The following is an 18,979-nucleotide window of genomic DNA, read 5'->3' as shown; positions in this document are numbered from 1 at the left end:
TCTGTACAACATGTTCTCAAAGCTGGTAAACTTTCAGTAGGGATTTACACAGTTCTCCAACAAACTCTGCGCCCAGAGCTTCCAAGAAAACTACTCCTAGTTATTATGTGGACTGAGAAGGCAAACTTATACAAGGAGACTTACCTTCTACAAGACACTTTGTACATGCTCATGATCTTCGAGTGCACGGAGACCAATGTGAATGAATACATAAGAGAATGCAGAAAAGGCTGTTCCATACAGTAAAACTTCACTGCAAATAAACCAATAAGCATGAGTACAGGGACAATGCAGCATATACAAATATAATAGTGATCAACTAGAGAGGGCGTTTTTACTGATATTTATTATAAGAGGAGACGAGACCTGGTATTTTACTCATAGTAAGGTCTCATACACACCACCACATGCGGACAGCGTGCTAGCTGTGTTTTTCATATTGCATTGTGATTGTCTATTGTGGGTCTTTGTTTTTATTAATATTTATTAAAAAGTTATGTTTGGCTTGGTCCATACAGTGAAAACCCAACATTGACGGGTTATTGTAGGGCAGGCTACCCTACCCAGCAACCTGTATTTTGGGAATGGCGTGGGGAACTATGTTTTATTATTCAATTTCACATATATAGTTTTGAGTTTGAGACACCTTTTTTTCACAAAATTTGATGCTTCAGTTTTTTTTAAGCTCTTTTAGTCAGATGTTTCTATGGTTACTGAAGTAGTTATAAGTATCTGATAAGTTTTTACACTTCACAAATACATCATGTTTCTGCAAAGACTCAATAGGGCATATTTATCAATAGAAACATCTTGATACTTTTCTGCCTATATTTGCCTCACAATTTATGATGCACGGCATTTATGAGATCTTTTTGGTGCACATTGTTCATAAATAACAGAAAAGTAAGACCGGATGTGCACCAACCTCCCATCTATATACTGTCCTGTACTATATTTGGTATAGCACAGTATGTCACTGGGAGGCCGGGGCTCCTAACATCAGAGATAACTGGATGCTAAGAGTCCCACTCCAAGCATGAAGTTCAAGACGGTAAATCTGGCTAATGCACTGACCCTAAGGAGGAATTGTTGGAGATCGCATATTAAACTATGTGTGAATGTATTGATGAAATGTGTGAGCCGTAATCTTAGAGCAAGATAAGGGAAAGATGTACAAATAAAAAGGAGGAGCTAGTACCCTGTTGGTACAGAACCTCAAGCCTGGATACAGAACGAGATACAGTTAGGCATGGAGGCATATATGTTCATTTGCCCACAGATTTTGCAGCTCCACCTGGTCCCATAAATGCTCGATTGCTGATAAATCAGTAACTGGACAAGCCAAGTAAGTGTTGCAGTCTGGAGAAGAAATTTCTAAGAAACCCCTGCTGTGTGGGCGAATTGGAAGCCTTGCCATGGAAGGCGACACATGTGACCACAGAATGTCCTGCACATATCACTACTATAATGATCAACAGTTGTGTGCAATGGTTCGTCAGATCACACCAGCAGTTGGGAAGTATATCACTCTGCAGTGAAGGAAGGATTTTGTGTGTGTACACCAGGAGGCCTCCACACAAACTCATTGAATCCTAAACAGAACCTAAGTTCATAGCTAGAGGTGAGCGAACACTATTCGAAACAGCCGTTTCAAATAGCACACTCCCATAGAAATGAATGGAAGCGGCCGGCCGCTTAACCTCCCGCGTACCGGCTACGTCCATTCATTTCTATGGGAGCGTGCTATTAGAAACGGCTGTTTCGAATAGTGTTCACTCATCTCTATTCATAGCTAAAGACAATACAGCTCCTGTCCAGAATTCTCATTCATGACATGCAAACTAAGGCAGCATTGACTGGCTGTCAAAGCCAGAACATGTAATGCGCACCATGACGCCAAGTATCCCTCTGTTAAACACCTGAAAATAGTCCAGGCAGAGACAAGGATGTTTAATGAAGGTGCTTAGTAACTCCATGTGCTTAATAGTAATAGCAGTTAACCCCATCATGTCCCTCACATTACCCCCCTGTGTGCCTCACATAAGAGTTACTGATATGTGGGACATATGGAGGTAATAATTAGGTATCTTCGTAATTAAGGTCCTTCATTAGTACCCCATGTGTCTCACATATTAGTAACCCTTATATGGGGCACACAGGGGTTAATATGAGGGGCATGATGGGGTTAACTACTATTAATGTGAGGCACATGGAGTTACTGAAACTAAATTAATAACCCCAAATGCCTGGCACTAATAGGAATTGTAACCCCAGGAGGTACCTGTGTGTTTTACTATCACTTTGCTGTAGCTTCCTCTCCTCGATGCAGACACAGCAGCAGAGGCCTCCTGGGCTTTCATCTCACTCCATGGAGCACAGAGACCTGCAAGGACCTGCATAAATTAAATGAAGGGGGAGGACCTTTAGTGCTAGAGAAGGGAGAGTGTCCTATATCATTACTGTAGCACTAAAGGACCTCCCCCTTCGTTTAATTTATGCAGGTCTCTGTGCTTCGTGGGCCCTGATTCGAGTATAAGCTGAGGGGGGCTTTTTCAGCATAAAAACTGTGCTGAAAAAGTCGGCTTATACTCAAGTATATACGTTAATAATTTACATATCTGCCTGAGCCATAACTACATGCAGTTTTTTTGCAGCAATCTGACAAAAAAAAAAAAAAAGGCACAGAAATCTCAGTGATTGTATTTAGAGTCTCACTATAAATGAAAACTCCACCTCAATTGGTGCATTTTGACAGAACATTAAGAACTCTTAAGAATAAAATTGTTCTTTAGTCTGTAAGAAAGGTTTATGATGTCATTTGTAGTGCAGGGAATCTTGAAGGCTGTATTTGTGAGATATCTACTCTTATCTGGGCCACAGCCGTCATGTGACCACTAGAGATGGGCGAACACTGTTCGGATCAGCCGATCTGAACAGCACGCACCCATAGAAATGAATGGAAGCACACAAAGTCAAAGTCACAGGTGCTTCCATTCATTTCTATGGGTGCGTGCTGTTCAGATCGGCTGATCCGAACAGTGTACGCTCATCTCTAGTGACCACTGCTTCTTATGTGTGGACAGGAAGTCAGATTCTCCATTCATTTCTATGAGAGCCTCGATTCAAGTCTCATATAGAAGTAAATGGAGAAACGGGCCTCCTGTTCACACATGGGAAGTGGTGGTCACATGACATCCTCTCCATCCATGGCCTCCATCCTCAGGTATGTTCACTCCACTTGAATTCACCAACTAACAGCTGTCCTTCTGCAATCAACTTGCTTCATGCACTACAACTCCCAGCATACTCACTCTACTGCTTGCTACTATTGTCTTTATAATTTGTTGGTATGTTGTAACCTCTCTGTAGTAATTACATAAGCTTTGATATCTGTCTCCATACCCTGCTGCCCCCCCCCCCTTCTTTTCTCACCTTCCAGTCTTTGATTGTGGCCTGAGCCTATCTGCATTTAGCCACACCCCAATTCACACCTGATAGTCATCTTACAAGTCTTCAGTTGTATAAATGTAAGCCCCTAGGTCATTGCATAGTCTTGGTCATTGCAATCTAGTGTGTGCAGATTAGAATTAGGCCAGAACTGGACCAGAAGGTAACTCAAATCAACTGCTACAAACATACCTATCAATCAGCAGAAATGCTTCTCACTATAATTACCGTTGTGGCTCCTATACTTGTAAAAACCACTTTTCCACCTCAAACCAGCCATCCCAGCAAGGAATTCCTCATCTCCCCATCTATCCTACCCCACCACTTAACTTCCCTGCACAGCTACTCACAAACCTGCAGGTTTTTTGCCCCAGACACACACAACCCTCCCGCACCCTCTTCTACCCACACCTACTGGCCCTCTCCCTGCTACTCCTTACCTCTAGTGACATATCTCCTAATCCGGGACCATCCCAGCAAACCCCTACTTTCAACTCATTCCCCACACCTGGCATCAGAACCCCTCAAATCTTATACCTATCTCACTCACTCTTGTCCCTCCCCCTGCCCTCTCTGATGCACTATGCAACGCTCACTCCGCACGTAATAAACTTGCGTATATCCACGACCTTGTCATTTCAAATGAATTTACATTTCTCAGCATCATAGAAACATGGCTGACACCCTCAGACACCGCCTCCCCTGCTGCCCTCTCCTATGGGGGTCTGCACTTCTCACACACTCCCTGCCCCAACAATAAACCTGGTGGAGGTGGAGGTGTAGGCGTCCTCCTGTCAGACAACTGCTCATTCACGCCAATCCAGCAGACACCTGCCCTCCCCCTCCCCCTATGAAGTGCACTTGATTCGTATCTACTCACCCTCCAACTGGCCGTCATATACCAACCGCCGGGACCTACCGCTGCCTTCAGACCATTTCACCACCTGGTTCACACACTTCCTATCCACAGACACCCCCACCATCATCATGGGCGATTTCAACATCCCTATTAACATAGACCACCCCCCCCCCCTCCTCCTGTCCCTCACCGCCTCCTTTGGTCTCTCCCACTGGTCCGCCTCTGCCACCCACATAAAGGGGCACACACTAGACCTCATATTCACCCGCCTCTGCTCCATATGCAGCCTTCTCTAACTCTCCATCCACGCTCTCTGACCACAACCTGCTGACATTCTCTGCCCTCTCCTCTCCAATAGACCCCTCAACCTCTAAACCAGGGGTCTCAAAATTACGCCCCGTGGGCCAACTGCGGCCCTCGGAACAATAGTTTGCGCCCCCCGCGCAGCTCCCTGCATGTCCCGCTATGTCCCTTTAGTGTTTTACTTAAGCTTTCCTCCGATCACTCCCCCGCTCTTATAACAGCAATAGAAAGTGATGGGTGATAGATGTAAAGCCAGTACTACTGAAGTACTCAAGGACCTGTGTGACGTCAGACGTCACGTGACTAGGGAGGAGTGTCTTAGTGTGGCGACCGGAAGATGAAGAGATGTAGTACTGAGAGGAATGTGAGATGCAGAGTGGAGTGTGTGTGTGTCAGTAACCTAGGGGCAGAGATGGAGGGGGAACATGAAACTGGGGCCACAGATGGAAGGGGAACATGAAACTGGGGCCACAGATGGAAGGGGAACATAAAATTGGGCAAATGAAGGGGGATATCAAACTGGGGGTACAACTGAAGGGGGCAGTAAACTGTGGGAGCAGCTGGAGGGTGACCTGTCTGCCTCTAGTTGTCCCCAGTTTATTGTCATCATCCAACTACCCCTACGGTTTTATGTCTGCTTCTAGCCTCCCGAGTTTAATGTCCCCCTCTAGTTGCCCCCAGTTTAATGTCCCACTTCAGCTGCCATTAATTTATTGCCCCCCTCCAACTACCCCCACTGTTTTATGTCCTCCTCCAGCTGCCCCAGTTTCATGCCCCCTCTAGTTTCCCCCAGTTTAATACTGTGGGACAGTTGGAAGGGAACATACTGTATAATGTATGGGTGACTGTGTGGGGGCACATGAAAAATGAATAAGAATGGGCACAGATAAATTTGCTGCCGTGAGCATAGCTTGTAAAAAACCTGATGCGGCCCAGCCTCACCCAGACTCTACCTCCAGTGCCCCCCGCGTAAATTGAGTTTTAGACCCCTGCTCTAAACCAACACGTCCCCGCAGGAACCTAAACTGTCTTGACATCCACACGCTCTCAGATTCTCTCCTACCACTCGCTGATATATCCTTACTCCAGGACGCTGATGCCGCTCATGCCTTCTATAATACCACCATCACCTCAGACCTTGACTCTGTGCCCCCCTTCACAACCACTAGAGCCCGACCTATCAATAGGCAACCCTGGCACACTGACCTGACTAAAAAACTGAGACGTGCCCCGCGGGTTTCAGAACGCCTCTGGAAGAAAAGCCACTCCCAGGAGGACTTCCTCAGTTACAAAGAGGCAGTTCTCGCATTTAAGAACGCACTCACCTCCGCAAAGCAGATCTACTTCACCACACTCATATCTGCACTCTCTCGCAATCCCAAACAGCTATTCACCACCTTCAACTCCCTCCTCCTGTACCCCTCTGACGTCACTTATCTCAGCTGACGACTTTGCCTCTTACTTCAAAACTAAAATTGACACCATCAGAGACGGTCTAACCCTACTCCCCTGATAACACCTCTAATTGCTGCTCCTCATCCCAACACGCCACAGTCACACCTATACTTAAGAAACCATCCCTCGACCCGTGCTCTCCAGCCAACTATGGTCCCATCTCACTGCTCCCGTACACCTCAAAACTGCTTGAGCAACACGTCCACTCCAAACTCTCCTCCTATCTCTCGTCCAACCTACTCTTTGACAGACTACAGTCAGGCTTCAGACCCCGTCACTCCATTGAAACTGCCCTATCAAAAGTCACTAATGACCTGCTAACTGCCAAAGCCAAGCACCATTACTCTGTCCTCCTCCTCCTTGACCTCTCTTCTGCCTTTCACACAGTCGACCACTCCCTCCTGTTAGAAATTCTCTCATCCCTTGGTATCTCAGACCTGGCCCTTTCCTGGATCTCCTCATACCTCACCAACCGCACATTCAGCGTCTCCCACTCGCACACCACCTCCTCCTCTCTCTGTAGGTGTCCCCCAAGGCTCCGTCTTAGGACCCCTCCTGTTCTCCATCTACACCCTTGGCCTGGGCCAACTCATAGAATCTCATGGTTTTCAATACCATTGCTATGCTCACGACACCCAAATATACATCTCTGGACCAGACATTACCTCCCTGCTGGCCAGAGTTCCAGACTGTTTAACGGCTGTAGCCTCCTTTCTCTCCTCCCACTTTCTCAAACTCAATATGGAGAAAACGGAGTTCATCATCTTTGCCCCACCAAGCGACCCATCTATCAAAGTCAACAGAACCACACGTACTCCTGTCCCACGGGCCGGATTCCTTTGGGTAACACTGGACCCTGACCTATCCTTCAAGTCACATGTTCAAACCCTCAACACTTCCTGCCGCCTCCAACTCAAGAATATCCACCGAATCCGCTCCTTCCTCATTCCTGAAACTACTAAGATGCTCGTCCAGGCCCTCAATCTCCCACCTAGATTACTGCAACACCCTTCTCCATGGACTCCCAGCAAACACCCTCGCCCACCCCCCAGTTCACCTTAAACTGCGCTGCTGGCTTAATTCACCTCTCCCCCCGATCTTCATCAGCTGCTCCCCTCTGCCAGTCCCTCCATTGGTTACCCATAACCCTGAGAATTGAGTTCAAGCTACTAACATTAACATACAAAGCAATCCACAACCTGTCCCCTCCATATATCTCTGACCTAATCTCCCTCTACCTGCTCACACGTAACCTCAGATCCTCCAATGACCTCCTACTCCGCTCTGCTCTCATCCGCTCCTCACACAACCGTCTCCAACACTTCTCCCGTGCATCCCCCATGCTCTGGAACTCCTTACCAAGACACATAAGACTGACCCCCACAATCACAGGCTTTAAGAAGGCCCTGAAGACTCACCTATTCAGGAAGGCCTACAACCTCCAATAACACTAGCACCACACTGCCATCTGTACAGTCTCCCCCCTCTCCTTCTGTCTCTACCCCCGTCCCTCATAGATTGTAAGCCCTCGCGGGCAGGGCCCTCTACTCCACCGTGCCAGTCGGTCATTGTTAGTATTATATCTACCTGTATATTTTGTGTACTGTATGTAACCCCCAAATGTAAAGCACCATGGAATTAATGGTGCTATATAAACAATAATAATAATAATAACAGCTGTGGCCCAGAAGAGAGTCACACATACAGTCTCCAGAAAGAAGAGTCCCTGCACTACAAATGACATCATAAGTCTTTCTCACAGACAACCAGAGTACTTTTTTTTTTTTTCTTTTTTTGAGGGAGGTCTACTACTTTAAACATAAATTAGAAAAGAATGCTAAGCAGAAACAAGAATATACCACACTCTTACAGAGAGGTCAGAAGAGGCACATGCAGAAGAGGCAAAGGAGGAGGGTTGCTGCTCCAGGTCGTGGTCTGTTCAGACCCCACTAAAATAGTTACATTTTACAAGAGAAGGTAAAATCAGGACAGGAAACACTTTGTGTTATAAGATTTTGTGATTCAAGGACATCACCAACAAACAGTGGAAGGTCTGTTGTCCATGTGGGTTTTCAGCTTCATTCATGCAGACATAGGTGCCAAGATTTACTGTTCTATAAAATGTGTACACGGCTCTGCTGAACTGTAACATAAAGATCACCGCAAACAATTAACACTGATTAAAAGTTTATTTTTATAAGAATAAAATCCAGAAATTGCAGTAGCCAAGTCACAAGGCATCCTGTGATGGCAAAGGCATCTGAAAAAAAATAAAATTAAAATATCTGTTCCTAGCAGTCAGGCTCAGTCTCCAATACACAACTGTGTTCCATGAAGGTGAGTGAGTGAATACTGCTGCTTGCTTAGGCTACGGACACCTGTGTTTGGAGAACATCACATTACAACTTTACTGAGGGATTTCAATGAAGAAGAAAAAAAATGTAAATGTTGTCAGTTTCTTTTTATAAAGGTTAAAGGGGTACAGTCAGTCACTTTCTGCCCAATGAAATAAAGACATCCATAGAGAGAGAGAAGCTGAAGCTTCACCAATATCTAAATGAGGTCAAAGTGTCCAGTGGGTGGGGGCCACACGGTGGCTCAGTGGTTAGCACTGTAGCCTTGCAGCGCTGGAGTCCTGGTGTTCAAATCCCACCATGGGCAAAAAACCATCTGCAAGGAGTTTGTATGTTCTCCCCGTGTTTGCATGGATTTCCATACCATATTCCAAAAAAAAGACATACTGATAGGGAAAAATGTACATTGTGAGCTGTATGTGGGGCTCACAATCTACATTAAAAAAAAAAAAAAAGTGTCCAGTGGGTGGTTCTGAGTCCTGCAAGTGCTCAGGCTTTCCTTACTAACCCCCCTGGTCCTCCTTGTTCTCGATGGTGACCCATCACACTTTATTGAACTCTAATATTACACATACAATACTCTCCAACCTGTGGGCATGACCATCAATATCCTATTGCACCTATTATTGTATGGCGCACATAAAAAAACATTTATTGGAGAAGACTGAGATGTTGATCAGCATTAAGCCTTCCGTCACGACCAAGGTGTGAAGGTACAGACAAGGTTTAGTATGCCGAGTCTGAACATATGCCAAGCTTGAGACTGCATATTGGGCACCTGGACATCATTGGCATTTCTGATAAATCTTTTTCTCTATGATAAGATCTCTCTACAGGTATACAAAGGTTTGCTTGCACAGATGTCTCAAAGCATTACCTGGGGATGCATTTAGAATAATGGACAGAAAAGGACTGGTAGAAACCCTTCAAAGCCTAGCCTTAGGATAGGTTGTCATATTGAGACTGGTTGGGCTTTAATACCCAGCACTCCAACTGATCAGCTGCTGCATCTGTACCATGTACCAGAAGTCGTGCTGGGGTGGGCAGCACAGTCACTACATAGCATACAAAGCCATCTAATTCCAGCAACTAGTCAGTGGAGGTGCTGGTGAAGGACCCCCACTGATTAGCTATCCTTAAGATAGGATATCAATATCCGATCCATATCTGCTCTTGGACAACCTCAAAGTATCCTTTTTATTTTGAATTACCCACAATCCTAATATTTATTGCTAACGCTTTCTGCTGCTCTTGTCCCTAATAAATTGCTGGTCCAGAACAGGATTAGAAATGCAGAAAGTTGCACTTTCTTGAATTGGTAAAAAACATTGCTAAATGCCAAACACGTGTGGAAACAGCCTAATCCGCACAGCATGAGTACACCAAGTAAAAGGAACACTCTAGGCAAAATGGATACACTGGGTTTTACCTAATGGGGACCTAAGAGGTGACACTGGGATCCTCTCTTTGGTGGTTTTTTTTTTTTTTAATCTACTTTTTTCTATTCCTGCATCATGTCCTGCACCCTCAATCCCTGCACTAAGGTTAACAATGTCTCCATTATGCCCAGAGTACTTCTTTAAGCATAACAATTATATAGTGTCTCCTGTAACAGATACAACAATGTATAAAGCTTATTAGGAAAACTATAAAAATACATTGTTTGGGACAGAATCACATACATGTATAATGTTCTGCAATGCCCCATGCAGAATACAGGCAAAGTGTTGAGAGAAAATAAGAAACATCAGTCATTTTGTTCATGTGACATCGGAGATTCCCGTTTATACCAGAAATACAAGCAAAGTGACCCTGAATAAGCAGAACCACATTTGTCAGGCCAAGTCTCCATGAAGTCGCAATGCACAAAAGCCAGCTCTTTTGCTACTCACCTTTGCTATCACTATGTTGCATAAAAGTTCCCCCTACACAATATAAGAAAACAACCTACTAGATCTTACCGATAAGCACAGAAACTCCTCAAACACTTGTAAACACAACCGAGTGGCAGATCAGGATCCATCAAGTCTTCATCATAAAGCATTACATCTCCATTACTCCTGCTCAGGATCTAATGGATGGGCACGGTTCTCTTTTCTCACCAAAGCGGGACATGACAGTTTATTAAACATATTTAATCTGCAAATATTGTAAACAAATGCCATTGTTATGGGACAGCCATGCGTACAGATGGCATAGTCCTCATCTACAAACACTGCCAAAATGTTAGTTGCTGCTGAGGAAATGCATAAGAAGAGGACGGGTGTTTTGTGGGTTTTTTTCTCCATATATGTTATGCTCTAGAGTCCCCAGAAGCTTCTTCCTCTGTCTAAAATACTGTCAGGTTTCCCCATACAAGATCAGTCATACATTTTCTTGATGGAGAGACCGATCAAACACACAGTTCATCAGAGCCTAATATTAGCCCCCTCTTGTTCTAAAAACAAGGCCTGCAAGGAAGAAAACCCAATAGAGATTACAAAAGCTGAATTCTGTCCATCGAGCTGGAGCAGCTCTTGAGGAAGGTGCTGGGTCAGAACAAGTCTGTGTGTGCATCGTGTGCACAAAGATCAAGTCCAGGCGATGCACGTACTCTGGTCATTATTGGGGCGAAGGTTGCTGTAGCTGAATCCTACGCTCAGCAGCGGCTGCCAACATCCGCCGGCGGAGGGCGACAGAGTCTGAAACCTCGTTTTCGAATGAGGGAAAACCATCATCTGAAGTTCTGTTCAGATAGCGCCTGGTAGAAGACCACAAAGAATTAAAAAGAAAGAAAAGGTATATATGCACACACTGCAACTGTAAAGCCAAATGCAAAATGAATTCTGGGCTTCAATGTCTAGTCTAATCCTGAAGTTACCATGTACAAAGTGTAACCACAAACATTATACAAGCCTAGCGTTTATGCTCCATTATATGAAGCACACAAAAATACTGGAAAGTACAAAGGACAACAGATCACCTTCCTATAGCGGATACTTTTTGCTAATCTTAGTGGTACATTAGGTAGACAGATTATTCTCTCCCCGTGCCAGTGTTTAACCCCTTCCCGCCGATGGCATTTTTTGATTTTCGTTTTTCGTTTTTGACTCCCCTCCTTCTAAACCCCATAACTTTTTTATTTCTCCGCTCCCAGAGTCATATGAGGTCTTAATTTTTGCGGGACAATTTTTTCTTCATGATGCCACCATTAATTATTCTATATAATGTACTGGGAAGCAGGAAAAAAATTCAGAATGGGGTGGATTTGAAGAAAAAATGCATTTCTGCGACTTTCTTACGGGCATTGGTTTTACGGCGTTTACTGTGCAGCCAAAATCACATGTCCCCTATATTCTGTGTTTCGGTACGGTTCCAGGGATACCAAATTTATATGGTTTTATTTACATTTTGACCCCTAAAAAAAATTCCAAAACGGTGTTAAAAAATTTTTTTCTAAAAGTCGCCATATTCCGACAGCCGTAACTTTTTTATACATAGGTGTACGGGGATGCATAGGGCGTCTTTTTTTTGCGGGGCCGGGTGTACTTTTTAGTTCTACCATTTTCGGGAAATGTTATTGCTTTGATCACTTTTTATTCAAATTTTTATCAGAATTAAAACAGTGAAAAAAATGCGGTTTGGCACTTTTGACTATTTTTCCTGCTACGGCGTTTACCGAACAGGAAAAATATTTTCATAGATTTGTAGAGCGGGCGATTTCGGACGCGGGGATACCTAACATGTATATGTTTCACAGTTTTTAACTACTTTTATATTTGTTCTAGGGAAAGGGGGGTGATTTGAACTTTTAATACTTTTTATATTTTTTTATATTTTTTTTAAAATTTTTTTAATTTTTTTTTTGCATTTATTAGACCCCCTAGGGGTGTTGAACCCCAGGGGGTCTGATCACTAATGCAATGCATTACAATGCTAATGCATTGCAATGCATTGCAAAAAATCATCATCTCTTTTGCAGGCTGTATACACCAGCCTGCAAAAGAGAGAATTTGCAGACCGGCTGGGAGCCTTTAACAAGGCTCCCGGCTGTCATGGCAACGGGGGGTCGGCCCTGGAGCATGCTCCAGGAGCCGGCGATCCCTGCCAAAATGGTGGCGCTCATGCGCCGCCGGGAAAATGGCGCCTCCAGCGCCTTTGACAGCAGCGCCGGAGGGGTTAATGCCTCCGATCGGTCCGGGGACCAATCGGAGGCATTAGAGCTGGTTGTCTACTGCTTAAAGCAGTAGACACCCGGCGGCTATGGCGGCCGCCCGGCTCCCAGGCGGTCGCCATAGTTACAGACCCGACATGCGCCGTACTATTACGGCGCATGTCGGGAAGGGGTTAAAATGAATAGAAGGGTGATCTTCAGCACATACATTACTTGGCCACTAGGTGATGCCACTTGTGTTTATGGATCACTTTTGTGAAGACCAGAGCAGGCAGCTTTTAATTTTAAAAAGTCCTGAAAAACCCCTTTAATAAAAAATGAAAGACCTATCGTTACGACCAGTCATCAACTGAATATTTGTGTGGCTGCGACCACTGGACCTCCACCAATCAGCTATTGAAAGCGGCAATGACAATCATGTGACATCATGTTCGTTGATAACCGGTTACCCGAAAGTCGCAGCCTCTTCCAGCAACTGATCGGCCAGGGACCAGAGATTTGGACCCCAAGCAATCATTGATTGATAAAATATTCCAAGGGCAGGTCATCAATTATTTAGCCTGAAAGAGCCCTTTAATAACATGGAAGTGGACTAAGAACAGAGTGTGGCTGTACATTTACTGGATGTCTAAGAGTTAAAAGGGCCTAGACCATCTTGTAAAAGGGTTTCCCATCTCAACAAGATTATCCCCAAACCACAGGATATGACAATAAGCTGCAGATATTGGAGAGTTCAACCACTGCGACCCCCACTGATCACAAGAATTGGAGTGATAATAAAACCACTATAACCAGTATAGTCTCTGGTTCTCTGAGAAAGCGCTACCCGTTTTTCAAGTGCACCTTAGAGCCCCCAAATCCAGTTGGTTCAGGTGGGCTATAAAGTAGGCTTTCTGCACCACATTATTCTAACTATTCATAGGCACCTTATAGGACATCTGTACTTAGTATGTCATTACCTCAGTCTCTCAGACACTTCTCCACCCAACAATAGAAATGTATCAGAAGTTAGACTGTATAAAGTTTGAAGATGTAATATGTAAGATTTTATTGTAGCTACTTATGCATTACCTTCTTGCCATCTGCACCATGTCCTCCTTCCTTTGGCTTAGCATTCGTTGCCTCTCTTCTGCAGACTTGGAGAACCGGCTGCCTCTGGCCTCAAAGTCTTCGGCATCAGTGGGCTGTGCCTCTGCTTCACTAAAGTCTCCATATTCTTCTGTACTTGGTGTCAAATTCAATGGAACTCGCTCGGTCTAAGACAAGACAACAAATACAAAAGTGTACCCAGGATGAGATAAATATACCTGATGTAAAACCTGTGTGCCCGTCCTCAAAGCAGATACAGCAGAGGTCTGTACTATTACTGACCTGGGCATCTCCATTCGTTTCTTGTTGCTCATTACCATCAGGGGAACCCTCAGGCCTGGGTTCATCAGACCTCTGCAGGATAAAAGCACAGTGTTTATCTCAATTACTTTACCATGACCACTGTATCGTGTGACATACTGTTCATAACAATTACATTTCACTCACCTGTGTAGGAAAAGGCACTTGAATTCGTCCCTCTAAAATATTGTCCGTAGTGATCTCCACAGAGCGAGTGATCTGCAGATCCTGCAAGACCAGGTGATAAGGTACTTGAGGAAACATGTCTAACACCTGCCGAGCCTGTGGAGATAGGAGCACATTACGAGTTTCTACATTATATTACACCAAATTAATTTGGTAAGTCAGATTTTTGCCCTCCATGCATACCATGGCATTCAGCTGAGAGTTACTGGCTTGTGCAATTCCTAGAATATTTGTTGTGTGCATCACTTCCACTGAGAAACTCGGCAGCCAACTTGCAAACCTTGAACCTGAATTAAAAGAAATAATTAAATTATTAAAGGGGTGGCCTTATCTTTACATCTCTGTGCACTGGTCAATGTGAAATGACTACAGAGGTGTAAACACTAGAGATGAGCGAACAGTGTTCTATCGAACTCATGTTCGATCGGATATTAGGCTGTTCGGCATGTTCGAATCGAATCGAACACCGCGTGGTAAAGTGCGCCATTACTCGATTCCCCTCCCACCTTCCCTGGTGCCTTTTTTGCTCCAATAACAGCGCAGGGTAGGTGGGACAGGAACTACGACACCGGTGACGTTGAAAAAAGTAGGCAAAACCCACTGGCTGCCGAAAACATGTGACCTCTAATTTAAAAGAACAGCGACGCCCAGCTTCGCGTCATTCTGAGCTTGCAATTCACCGGGGACGGAGGTTTCCGTCCAGTTAGCTAGGGGTTAGATTCTGGGTAGGCAGGGACAGGCTAGGATAGGAAGGAGAAGACAACCAACAGCTCTTATAAGAGCCAAATTCCAGGGAGAAGCTTGTCAGTGTAACGTGGCACTGACGGGCTCAATCGCCGCAACCCAGCTTTCCCAGGATCCTGAATGGAATACACTGTCAGTGTATTCCCGTATACCCGATATATACCCCCGATACCCGTTCCAACGGTGTGCCCCCCCACCTTCACCCCAGAAATACCCTGCAAGTCCCCTAGCAATAGAATTGGGGCTATATACACCCACTATTTTTGCTACTGCCATATAGTGCCATTGTCTCACTGGGAATTCAAAGAATATATTGGGCTTACATATAACTTCAATTCCAGGGAGAAGCTTGTCAGTGTAACGTGGCACTGACGGGCTCAATCGCCGCAACCCAGCTTTCCCAGGATCCTGAATGGAACACACTGACAGTGTATTCCCGTATACCCCATATATACACCCCAAATCCCCGTTCCAACGGTGTGCCCCCCCACCTTCACCTCAGAAATACCCTGCAAGTCCCCTAGCAATAGAATTGGGGCTATATACACCCACTATTTCTGCTACTGGTATATAGTGCCATTGTCTGACTGGGAATTCAAAGAATATATTGGGGTTACGTGTACCCACAATTTTTGCTACTGGTATATAGTGCCATTGTCTCACTGGGAATTCAAAGAATATATTGGGGTTACATGCACCCACAATTTTTGCTACTGGTATATAGTGCCATTGTCTGACTGGGAATTCAAAGAATATATTGGGGTTATAAATACCCTCATTTCTTGCTACTGCCATATAGTGCCAGTTTCTGACTGGTAATTCAAAGAATATATTGGGGTTACGTGCACCCACAATTTTTGCTACTGGTATATAGTGCCATTGTCTGACTGGGAATTCAAAGAATATATTGGGGTTATAAATACCCTCATTTCTTGCTACTGGTATATAGTGCCATTGTCTGACTGGGAATTCAAAGAATATATTGGGGTTATAAATACCCTCATTTCTTGCTACTGGTATATAGTGCCATTGTCTGACTGGGAATTCAAAGAATATATTGGGGTTACGTGCACCCACAATTTTTGCTACTGGTATATAGTGCCAATTTCTAACTGGGAATTCAAAATGCGCAAGGCTCCCAGAAAGGGACGTGGACGAGGCCGTGGGCGAGGTCGGGGGAATGGTTCTGGGGAGCAAGGTAGCAGTGAAGCCACAGGGCATCCCGTGCCTACTCCTGTGGGGCAGCAAGCATTGCGCCACTCCACAGTGCCAGGGTTGCTTGCCACATTAACTAAACTGCAGGGTACAAACCTTAGTAGGCCCGAGAACCAGGAACAGGTCTTGCAATGGCTGTCAGAGAACGCTTACAGCACATTGTCCAGCAGCCAGTCAGACTCTGCCTCCTCTCCTCCTATTACCCAACAGTCTTGTCCTCCTTCCTCCCAAAATTCCCAAACTTCACAGAACAATAACCCCAACTGTCCCTGCTCCCCAGAGCTGTTCTCCGCTCCTTTCATTGTCCCTCAACCTGCCTCTCCACGTCACGATTCCACGAACCTAACAGAGGAGCATCTGTGTCCAGATGCTCAAACACTAGAGTCTCCTCCATCTCCGTTCGATTTGGTGGTGGATGACCAGCAACCCACCCTCATCGACGATGATGTGACGCAGTTGCCGTCAGGGCATCCAGTTGACCGGCACATTGTGCGGGAGGAGGAGATGAGACAGGAGTTGGAAGAGGAAGTGGTGGATGATGAGGACACTGACCCGACCTGGACAGGGGGGATGTCAAGCGGGGAAAGTAGTGTGGATGTTGAGGCAGGTGCAGCACCAAAAAGGGTAGCTAGAGGCAGAGGCAGAGGTCAGCAGCTTAGGCGAAGCCAGGCCACACCCGGAATCTCCCAAGATGTTCCAGTTCGTACCCAGCCCCGAAAAACTCCCACCTCGAGGGCACGTTTCTCGAAGGTGTGGAGTTTTTTCAAGGAATGCGCCGAGGACAGATATAGTGTTGTCTGCACAATTTGCCTCTCGAAATTGATTAGGGGCTCTGAGAAGAGCAACCTGTCCACCACTTCAATGCGCCGTCATTTGGAATCCAAGCACTGGAATCAGTGGCAGGCAGCAACGGCAAGACAAAGGCCGCCTGCCGTTCACGCCACTGCCACTGCCTCTGCCACTGCCACTGCTGACTGTGCTGGCGATGCACTCCAGAGGACGAGCCAGGACACCACTTCATCTGCCTCCGCCACTTTGTTGACTTCTCCCTCATCCTCCCCTGTTCCTGTCTTATCTCCTTCTCCTGCACCATCAAAGGCACCATCAGGCGCTTCTTTACAACAACCCACCATCTCTCAGACATTGGAGGGGCGGCAGAAATACACTGCTAACCACCCACACGCGCAAGCCTTGAACGCCAACATCGCTAAACTGCTGGCCCAGGAGATGTTGGCGTTCCGGCTTGTTGAAACTCCCGCCTTCCTGGACCTGATGGCAACTGCGGCACCTCGCTATGCCGTCCCTAGCCGTCACTACTTCTCCCGGTGTGCCGTCCCCGCCTTGCACCAGCACGTGTCACTCAACATCAGGCGGGCCCTTAGTTCCGCGCTTTGCACAAAGGTCCACTTGACCACCGACGCGTGGACAAGTGCATGCGGACAGGGACGCTACATTTCACTGACGGCACACTGGGTGAATGTAGTTGAGGCTGGGACTGCTTCCCAAACTGGCCCGGTGTACCTCGTCTCCCCGCCTAACATTCCTGGCAGGGACACGAGAAGAACACCCCCCTCCTCCTCCTCCTCTACCGCCTCCTCCTCCGCTGTTAGATTGACCCCAGCTACGAGTTGGAAACGTTGCAGCACTGGCGTTGGTAGACGTCAGCAGGCTGTGCTGAAGCTGATCAGCTTGGGGGACAGACAGCACACTGCCTCCGAGGTGAGGGATGCCCTCCTCGATGAGACGGCAATATGGTTTGAGCCGCTGCACCTGGGCCCAGGCATGGTCGTTTGTGATAACGGCCGGAACCTGGTAGCAGCTCTGGAGCTTGCCGGACTCCAACATGTTCCATGCCTGGCCCACGTCTTCAACCTAGTGGTGCAACGTTTCCTAAAGAGCTACCCCAATGTTCCAGAGCTACTGGTGAAAGTGCGGCGCATGTGCGCCCACTTTCGCAAGTCGACAGTAGCCACTGCTAGCTTAAAATCTCTCCAGCAACGCCTGCATGTGCCACAACACCGGCTTTTGTGCGACGTCCCCACACGCTGGAACTCAACGTTTCAGATGTTGAATAGAGTGGTTGAGCAGCAGAGACCTTTGATGGAATACCAGCTACAAAACCCTAGGGTGCCACAAAGTCAGCTGCCTCAGTTTCTCATCCATGAGTGGCCATGGATGAGAGACCTTTGTGACATCCTACGGGTCTTTGAGGAGTCCACAAGGAGGGTGAGCTCTGAGGATGCGATGGTGAGCCTTACAATCCCGCTCTTGTGTGTTCTGAGAGAATCCCTGATTGACATCAGGGATAACTCAGATCACACAGAGGAGTTAGGGATAGCATCCGATCCGTCACAGCTGGAGAGTAGGCCCACACATCTGTCCGCTTCACTGCGTTTAATGGAGGAGGAGGAGGAGGAAGAAGAGTTGTCCGATGATGTGATGGTGATACAGGAGGCTTCCGGGCAACTTCGAATCGTCCCATTGTTGCAGCGCGGATGGGTAGACATGGAGGATGAGGAGGAAATGGAGATTGAACTTTCCGGTGGGGCCAGAGGAGTCATGCCAACTAACACTGTGGCAGACATGGCTGAGTTCATGTTGGGGTGCTTTACAACCGACAAGCGTATTGTCAAAATCATGGAGGACAACCAGTACTGGATCTTTGCTATCCTTGACCCCCGGTATAAAAACAACATCTCGTCTTTTATTCCGGTAGAGGGGAGGGCCAATCGCATCAATGCTTGCCACAGGCAATTGGTGCAGAATATGATGGAGATGTTTCCAGCATGTGACGTTGGCGGCAGGGAGGGCAGTTCCTCCAGTAGGCAACCAAGTTCTCACCGGTCCACACAAGCGAGGGGCACACTGTCTAAG

At 46.3% G+C, this 18,979-nt stretch overlaps 1 protein-coding gene across 1 annotated transcript in view; it reads right to left on the bottom strand.

Moving 5' to 3' along the window:
• Positions 1 to 8,234: 8,234 nt before the first annotated feature.
• The window catches only part of AMFR (autocrine motility factor receptor), a 38,378-nt gene continuing 27,633 nt past the window's right edge, over positions 8,235 to 18,979 (bottom strand). Inside the window, exons 10-14 of the mRNA XM_075281872.1 lie at positions 14,330 to 14,433; positions 14,108 to 14,242; positions 13,943 to 14,014; positions 13,643 to 13,827; positions 8,235 to 11,158 (exon numbers count right to left, since the gene is read on the bottom strand). Coding sequence (XP_075137973.1) covers positions 11,020 to 11,158; positions 13,643 to 13,827; positions 13,943 to 14,014; positions 14,108 to 14,242; positions 14,330 to 14,433 — 635 coding nt within the window. The 3' untranslated portion in view covers positions 8,235 to 11,019. The remainder of the gene's footprint in view (positions 11,159 to 13,642; positions 13,828 to 13,942; positions 14,015 to 14,107; positions 14,243 to 14,329; positions 14,434 to 18,979) is intronic.

Source organism: Leptodactylus fuscus, chromosome 7, assembly GCF_031893055.1.
Source record: "Leptodactylus fuscus isolate aLepFus1 chromosome 7, aLepFus1.hap2, whole genome shotgun sequence".
Taxonomy (NCBI): domain Eukaryota; kingdom Metazoa; phylum Chordata; class Amphibia; order Anura; family Leptodactylidae; genus Leptodactylus; species Leptodactylus fuscus.
The sequence above is the reverse complement of the archived record's forward strand: the minus strand, read 5'-3'. Positions and strand labels throughout refer to the sequence as shown.